Source organism: Propithecus coquereli, unplaced genomic scaffold (genome assembly GCF_000956105.1).
Source record: "Propithecus coquereli isolate 6110/MARCELLA unplaced genomic scaffold, Pcoq_1.0 Scaffold80, whole genome shotgun sequence".
Classification (NCBI taxonomy): Eukaryota; Metazoa; Chordata; class Mammalia; order Primates; family Indriidae; genus Propithecus; species Propithecus coquereli.
This window is the reverse complement of record NW_012154174.1, coordinates 7,411,843-7,420,863: the sequence shown is the minus strand read 5'-3', so window position 1 is coordinate 7,420,863 and position 9,021 is coordinate 7,411,843. Positions and strand designations below refer to the sequence as shown.

The 9,021-nt window shown below is 46.1% G+C and overlaps 1 protein-coding gene across 2 annotated transcripts in view; it reads left to right on the top strand.

Moving 5' to 3' along the window:
* Positions 1 to 5,940: 5,940 nt before the first annotated feature.
* The window catches only part of VCL (vinculin), a 129,340-nt gene continuing 126,259 nt past the window's right edge, over positions 5,941 to 9,021 (top strand). Inside the window, exon 1 of one of the 2 annotated variants that reach the window (XM_012663295.1) lies at positions 5,941 to 6,234. In XM_012663295.1, the coding sequence (XP_012518749.1) occupies positions 6,067 to 6,234 (168 nt within the window). In that variant the 5' untranslated portion in view covers positions 5,941 to 6,066. The remainder of the gene's footprint in view (positions 6,235 to 9,021) is intronic. The other variant, XM_012663296.1, reaches the window with a different exon arrangement.

Below are 9,021 nucleotides of genomic sequence, written 5' to 3'. Positions count from 1 at the left end.
GCTCTTCAAGTTTTTGCAGTCCGGGTATCAGACATGTCAGTGAAGAAGCTCTGGAGCTGACCCCAGCTGTAGCTACCATCTGACTGCAAACTCATCAGCGACTTTGAGCTGGAACATCACAGCCAAGCCACTTTCCAATTTCTGAGCTTAAGAAACCCTGAGAGATAGAAAGGATTATTGTTTTGGAGTGAATTATATGCAGCAACAGATAACTAATATACTTCTTCACAATCTTGGATTCCATTAGGTATGGGTGAAAGAGAGAATGCCTGTTGGATGGGCAACCAACAGTGTTTGCTCCTCTCATAATAATAAATGTGTTCAAATAATAGCTCAATACCTATAAAAACAAAAACTCAAGCAGATCTCTCTCTCCCTCTCTCTCTATATATACATATTTATGTCTATATATATATATTTGGAGACAGAGTCTTGCTCTGTTGCCCTAGTTAGAGTGCAGTGGCATCATCTTAGCTCACTGCAACCTTGAACTCCTGGGCTCAAGCAATCCTCCTGCCTCAGTCTCCTGAGTAGCTGAGACTACAATTATGCACCACCATGCCTGGCTAATTTTTCTATTTTTTGTGGAGATGGGGTCTTGCTCTTGCTCAAGCCGGTCTCGAACTCATGACCTCAAGCGATCCTCCCACTTTGGCCTCCCAGAGTGCTAGGCTTACAGCTCTAGGAGCCACCATGCCTAGCCAAGGATATTTTTCAATGCATAACTTACAATAGTAAAAAGATGGAGACAACCTATATGTCCAATAATAGGGAAATGGTTAAATAAGTTGTGATTCTTGTGCACTTTAAATATTATGTAGCCATGAAAAATTATGTTTTTGAAGAATATTTAATGTCATGGACATATTTTTTTTAACACATTAAAAACCTAGACATATTTTTTTTTGTTTTTTTGGTTTTTTTTTGAGACAGAGTCTCACTGTGTTGTCTGGGCTAGAGTGCCGTGGCGTCAGCCTAGCTCACAGCAACCTCAAACTCCTGGGCTCGAGCGATCCCACTGTTTCAGCCTCCCGAGTAGCTGGGACCACAGGCATGCACCACCATGCCCGGCTAATTTTTTCTATTTTTAGTAGAGATGGGGTCTCGCTCTTGCTCAGGCTGGTCTCGAACTCCTGAGCTCAAACAATCCACCTGCCTCGGCCTCCCAGAGTGCTAGGATTACAGGCGTGAGCCACCGCACCCAGCCTAGACATATGTTCTTGATAAACTAATATAAGGTGAAAAAGCAGGAATAAAAACTGACCACTATACTTTAAAAGGGTGAACTTTATGGTATGTAAATGATTTCAAGAAAAAATTTGTATGAGAAAAAAATTGAACACACACAAAATATATATAAAAGGAATAAGGTGAAAGAGAATACGTTAAAATGCTAATAGTAGTTACCTCTAGGAACTGGAATTTTATACAATTTTAAGTGCCTTGTTTGTGGCTTTTTCATACAACACAGAAAATTAAAGTGTCATAAAAAAAGTAAAAATTGGAAAATGCATAAAGTTGAAAATGACTTAAATCCACATTCAATTAGAAAAATTTGGTCAAGAAAAGAGAAGAGCCATGTTGTTTTCAACGTGATGGGGAAATGGTTGTGGGTTTGGGTGGAGGTGGAGGGTGGGGCGTGGTGTACTTGTCAGCATTTAAGGAGGGGAAGAAAGAGCTACTAACCAAGCCACTGTGTGGTTTTCATGTGGGGGATGTGTGGGGACAGGGCTGGTGAGGTCCTCTAGATAGAGAGGGAGGGTTCATCTGTGGTGAGCTGGGGGATGCACTGTGTGTGTGCGTGTGTGTGTGTGTGTGTGTGTGTGTGTGTTTGTATGTGTGAGTTGTAGGTTCACTCATGTGAATACAAAGTGTACTGGAGTGTGTTGAAAGAGGTAAGTGAATTCTTAGCCACATCACCAATACACAACCATCGAAAATCTAATCAGGGAGAGCATAAAAACCAGGAGAGAAAGTGAGCATCCCAACCAAATAAAGAAGGCTCAGGTTTTATATCCAGTTCTATCCCTGACTAAAAATTCCACAAATTGTACTCAGAACTGATAGTTGCGACTATGTCTCAATTTCCCAGTCTGTACGTGAAAAAGAGAGATATTTCTTTTTTTCACCTACCTCAGAGAATTGCTATGGACTTCAAAGAATCGGAAATTTCCCAGGTCATAGAGCAGTGTGTAATATAATTGCCACCATCAAAAACTCTTCCCCAATTATTTCTAACTTGGAAATGCTAAATTTTTATGTATCTTACGATGCTCCCTATCATCAGTGGTCTTCCAACTAATTACATGGTGAGGAGTCATGTTGAGCTAGCCACAACCAAGAGCAAATGTCACATAGTCCTTAACCTCTGTAAGTTATAATTTTGTAGAAATTACCTTTTTATCCTTATCTTTGAGTTGCATGAACATTCACTTCAGTCTAACTAATTTAATCACTGGCCTGAAACATTCGCCCACTTCCTGCCTTGCTCATTCTGGAATGTCTACCCTTTTGCCTGCCTAACCAAACATTGTTCTTCCTTTGAGGGAAGATTTAGTTCCGCTGCCCCATAGACTCTTTCTTACTCTTAGGCCCATGCTGATCTCCTTCTACTTGAAATCTGAACACCACAAGGTCTTTGCCACACATTCGCAATTTAGTTTCATGATGGTTCCTTAGTCTAGTGCCTGTTATGAATTAACCTCTCTCTCTCTGTTAACATTTTTTGAATCCTTAATACACGTTTTATGTTTAATGAGATCGAAAACTTTATTATCTACATTTTAGACATGAGAAAATCAAGGATTTGTAATATGCCAAGTATTAATATCAAATTAGAACCTTGTGGTTAAGTTCTGGGCTATAATTCTGGGGTTCTGTAACTGTGGAGGAAGAGCAGAATAGATATTGGAGGACGTCTAGCAGCCTCTGTCATAGACAGGAGAGAAACGTAAAAAAAGGACAATTGTGATAAGTGCTATGAAGGAGAAAGGATTAGTACAACCAGCTCATGCCAGGGCCTTATAGTGGGAAATCATACAGAAAGAACTAGAAGTGAGCCTTGAAGGTAGCTATATTAGTGTTCTATCATTATGTAACAGATTACCACAAACCTAGTGGCTTAAAACAGTACTTATTTATCTCACAATTTCGTAGATATGGTGGTTGGAAGTCCCTCAAGGAGTAACTGGGTTTTTTGCTTAGCGTTACAAGGCTGAAATCAAGGTGTCTACTGGACTGAGTTCCACCTGCAGGCTCTAGGGAAAAATCTGTTTCTAAGATCATTCTTCTTGTTGGTAGATAGAATTCAGTTCCGTGTAACTGCAGGATTGAGTTACCTGTTTCCTTACTGGCACTCAGCCAGGGGCCACTCTCAGCTCTTAGAGGCTGCCCACATTCCTTGACCTGTGGCTTCCTGTGTCTTTAATCCAGCAACAGCTCATCCAATCCTGTTTGTACTTTTTATCTTGTTTTTTTTTGAGACAGAGTCTCACTCTGACACCTTGGCTAGAGTGCAGTGGCGTCATCTTAGCTCACTGCAACCTCAAACTCCTGGGCTCAAGTGATCCTCCTGTCTCAGTCTCCCAAGTAGCTGGGTCTAAAGGCCCGCACCACTACCCCCAGCTAATTTTTTCTATTTTTAGGAGAGACAGGGTCTCATTCTCATTCTTGCTCAGGCTGGTCTCGATCTCCTGAACTCAAGTAATCCTCGCCTCTTGGCCTCCCAGAGTGCTGGGATACAGGAGGGAGCCACCTCGCCCAGACATGATCTTTGATTTCTTCTGTTGTGACCAGCTGCTCTGTTTAGGCATGGCTCACCTGGGTAATCTCCCTATTTTAAAGTCAACGGTGCTATATAACATAATCTAATCACAAAAGTAAAATCCATTTTCTTCACAGTCCTGGGGATTATACAGAGTGTGCACACCAGGGGTGGGAAATCTTGGGGGACATCTTAGAATTCTGTCCAGCACCATAGGTAAGATTTAGATGAGAATAGAGAGCTTTCTAGGTGGGAAAGAAATGTAGACAAAATCTCAAAAGTGAAACTCCACCAGGGATTTTTGGAGACTGAATATGTCTGCTTGTGACTGCTCTACTAGTGGCTTTGTTTTATTGAGGGTCTCCTGGGCACTTTACATAAATTCATTCACCAATCCTTACATCGGCTTTATGAAGGTGGTATTATTCCACTTTTATAAAGAGAGAAATTCAGGCAGAGAGAAGAAAAGCCACTTGCCACCAGAGTTATATCTCAATTAAGTTATAAAGCTAGGGTTGTGGCTTGAGCTCTGGATGACTCTGAGTTTGTGCTTTTGCTGTTTAACCTCCTGTCCATGGCTCTGGGTGGCGAGCAGGTGGCAGTAAGGTTGTTCTGGACCGGGATTGTGGAGGGCAGTGGCGCATGTGTTAACAGGTGCCAAGAAAGATTTTAGAGGGTGTGAGTGACTGTGGGGACGAGGGGGATGTGAATGTGGATGGAGGGGAGCACGTGGGCTGGATGTGCAATGTGGTACTTTGGGGAGGTTAATATGGCCAGTCAGGAGTAGCCTGGTTACAAATTGAAGGCAGGGATGATACGTTACAGGTAAAAGACTATTCCGTGATCAAGCCTCTGTATCTTGGTGCCAATTTTCAGGAAATGCACATGACAGAAGAACATGTTAAATTGTATATAAGTATACAACCAGCAAAGTGGGGACAGAGTGGCGATTACAGAAAAAACATCGTATATAGTCCCATCACCCAATATTAATACTATTAACACGAAGCAATGGGCAGAGGAAACAGCTTTGGTAGCTGTGGTAGTACTAGACAAAAGTTTTCATTTGATTTGAGGATCTTTTGCTTGGAGGCATTAGCGAAAGTGTTTTGCCTTAGAATGGGGAAGCTTGGGCAAAAGAGAATTTGAGGTGAGGAAGATATTCGGAAGATATCTTATGCAAAGCATTCTGTGAGGGAATTGAGTGATTTGGTATTGCTTATGAAAATGTAAAATGTACATACTTTCGCATTTTCGCTTCACGTGGAGGCATCTGTGCTAGATAAATGCACATGCGCACAACAGACAGGCAAGTATGATTCACGCAGAATTGATTTTTAATAGTGAAAACTTGAACTCAACATAAGTCCATTACTAGAAAGTTGGTTATATAGTTTTATTTTATGCAATGGAATACCATACAGTCATTAAAAAGGATGAGATAGACCTATAGTTACCAACAGGGAAAGATAACCAGGAAATTTTCCTTAAGGAAAAAAAAATTCCTCGTTCAAGGAAAATGTTTAATCTCATTAATTTAGAAAATATCTATGAACAAGTAAATGCATAGACAAAGGTCTAGAAGGCCAACATCAAACTTAACAGTGAGTATCTCCGAGGGCAGTGGCTGGAGCCTGTGTGTAAATGAATGGGACGCTTCTGTTTCTCCGTGCACTTCTGTTCTTTAACTCTTTTACCAAAAAACGTTTCCATGTATCGCTGAGAGGAAACGGAAGAGCATTTTGAGCGTTCAGTGTGAAGGGAAAAGTTCAGGAGGGGGCCAGGGAGACTCGTGGCCCCCCAGTCTCCTCAGACTCTAGCGCCGCCTGAGGTGAGGAGACCCCGCCCCGCTGAGGTGATTCTGCAGAGGGGCGGAGCTCTGCAGAGCCGAGGCGGGAGGTGGCCTCGGGGGCGGGGCCAGCGGACTCCAGCCGCACGCTCCGCTCCCACCATGCCCTTATAAGGAGCGCCCGCGTTAGGGCTCGGGAATCCGGTCGCAATCCCTGCGGCGCAGCCCCAATCCTAGGCCCCTCCCTTGGGAATGGGGGCGGGGCGGGGTTTGGCGGCGCGGTGGCTGGGGCGGAGCATCTCGAAGCGGGACCAATAGGAGTGGCGGCCCAGGTCTGAGCGGCGCTGCCATTGGGCGCGGCGACGCGAAGGGGCGGGGTCTCCGTGAGGTTGGTTACGCCGAGGGAAGCCCCGACTCTGTAGTCTCTGCTTGGAGTCTGTCCCTCCGCCGGTTACCGGCCCCGCCGATCCCAGTTCTCTGTCGCCCGCGGTTCGCCGCCCCGCTCGCCGCCGCGATGCCGGTGTTTCATACGCGCACGATCGAGAGCATCCTGGAGCCGGTGGCACAGCAGATCTCGCACCTGGTGATAATGCACGAGGAGGGCGAGGTGGACGGCAAAGCCATCCCTGACCTAACCGCGCCCGTGGCCGCCGTGCAGGCGGCGGTCAGCAACCTCGTTCGGGTGAGCGCGCTGGGCCTGGGGCGGGAGCGGGGGCGGGAGAGGTCCCCGGGGTGCCGGCCCGCCTCGCGACTCCCCTTCGCCGGCTCCCTGGCTGTGGCTTTGCGCGTGGACTCTGGAGCCAGACACCGTGGGTTCGAATGCCGAGTCCCCCGCTCTGTGACCTTGAGCAAGTCCCTCAGCCTCTCCGGGCCTCAGTTTCCTCATCTATAGAATGGGAGCAATCATAATAAAGCCTGCCCGTGGGTTTGTTATTACGATTCCGCGGGGCATTATTTGTAAAGTGCCTAGCGCAGCGTATGGCCCATAGTAGGCGCCCAGTAAATGATAGGGTGTCTGGTGGTCCCGTCCTCTCAGCAGGCTGTCGTCCCTCACGTTGTCTACTTTGCTCTCAGCTCCTTTTGAGGCCTCCCCAATCTGCCTGTGACTGGGGGGTGGGGGCGGATTCTCCTACTGATTCCCTGTCTTTCCTTCCAGAGATTCTTATTTGAGCCACGTTTTTCTCCTTTCTAATACTTCTCCTCACCCTGAAACCTGCCGCACCCACCCCCCTCCCCAGCGCTCCCTGCATCTGGCCCCATTTTTCTACTTGTCTTACTGGCCACACGTCTCTCTGTCGCCTCCTGCTCCCCCCCGGGCTCACACCTCTGCTCACACCTCTGGCGCTCTCCCACACCTTTAGGTAGTAATTCATGACCACGAGCCCCGTTTTTCCTTTCGCTTAACCCTGCTGCCTTGCATGTTATTCCCTGCTGTGGAGATCTCCACCTGGCTTTACCTGCTGTCAAACGGCTTCCTCCCACTGGGGCCTTTCCCGACTCGAGGGCCCTCCTCTTCGGCCCCTCCTCCTGGCAGGAAGCAAGATGGAGCTCCGGGAGAGGCCTGTGGAATCTGGGATCTGCGGCCCCGCCGGAGAGAAGGCTGGGTCGTCCCCTTCCCAATCCGCAACTTTCCTGGTGGCTGAGTGGCTCTGCAGACCCCTGTAACCCACAGCTGTGGCTAATAACTGAGGCGATTCCCGGAGGAGGTGGTGCCCACTTCTGAAATGGGAAAAGAGGTGCTGAGATCAGACTCCTAACACTCCCCTGGCTAATGTCACACTTTTCTTTCCCACCCTGGGTGGGTGACTCAGACTGCTCCTGCCTGTGAGGAACAACTTTGCAAAAAGTTCCTATTGCTCCCCCACTGAGCTGTGTAAATAGTGTGTGTCTGGGTAGTTGGAGCTTGGGAGGCAACTGTGGCTCTGGGTGGGGCTTGGGTTATTAATACTTATCTGATTAGAGCACTTTACTGCACTTAGAGGCACTTTAGCAGCCGAAAGTCTCCCTCAGTCTGCAGGGGCCCCTGGACTGCCTTAAGCAGTTGAGGAGACTGGTAGCTAGGGTGACACCAATGAACAAATTCCTGGTCTTGTTTTCTGTACAAATTTAGTAAGAGTCTATTGAGTAAGAATACTGTATTCATTCAAAATGTCTAGTTCTACATTGTTCTTGTTCTTTGTATAAGTAATTTTAATCTAACACTCCAGAGTACATTCTTATGTAGTGTTGTCTAACATGGCTGCATTCCAGGCCTCCATTTTTCACCAAATAGGAAACAATGTAAAGAGACAAGGTAACAGTGTCCCTCCGTGTAGTACTTCAGGAAATGAAATCTCAAAACCACATGTTGCACTTGGACCAGAGCTAGTGTAGTCTAGGGGTTGATATCTGGTTAGGCTATTTAGAGAAAAGTTATTTATGGGCTTCCATGCCATGAATGAATAAGCACTGAATGTCTGCTGTATAGAGAGCATTGTAACAAATCAGTGGTTCTCAGCTTGGAGTGCGCATGACAATGATCAGAAGGACTTTTTAGACATAAAGATGTCCAGCTCCCACCTCAGCCTTATTGAGGAGCTCTTCAGGGGTAGGGTCAAGGCCCTCACATTTTTAAGAAGCTCCAGAGGTGGTTGTGATATACACCCTTAGGAAACACTGTAATAGATACTGTGAGACAATACAAAAGCAAAAGGCCAGTCATAAGCTGAAAAAAATTACATAGAATTACAAACTTCCCAACACAAACAAAAGGGACTTAAGATTGGTAGTAGATATGAGTCGGCAGAGAGAAAGTGGGGAGGAGTGTGCTGATGAATAGTCAACCATGAACAGAGATACTTGTAAGTCACTTCCAGGTTGCAGCAAGTGGATTGTCTTTTTGCAGCTCAGGAGGCAAGTTGGAAAGAAATTGGAGATAAAGTTGGTGTATGACATGGGGGCAGTTTAGCAAAAGGCCTTATCAGTAAGATGAACAAAGAGAGTGGGAGGGGGAGGACGAGAACGGTGTGTGAGGAAGACCAGGGTTGTGTTCTGGGGAGGCCAGAGGACCTACTCAGTGCTTCAATTTCTTAGTAACCAATTGTGGCCCTTAAATGTGTGGATCCTGTACCTGCCTCAAGATAGTCTCTGGAGAACAGACCTTGTTTGATATTTCTTTATACGCTCCCCAGTTCCTGCCTCAACACTGGCACACAGGATGGCTTGATAAATTTTGTTGAAGGAAAGAAGGGACTATGGAAAGGGAGATAAATTAGGAGACTTTTAAAATTGATTGGTCATGAAGAACATGGCCTGGATTTGGAGTGTGGCAGGGAAAAATGGAGAAGGAATCAATCAGAAATATATTAGAAGCCAGGCATGGTGGCGCACACCTGTAGTCCCAGCTACTTTAGAGGCTGAGGCAGGAGGACTGCTTGAGATCAGGAGTTCAAGTCTGCACTGCACTCCAGCCTGGGCAACATAATGAAAC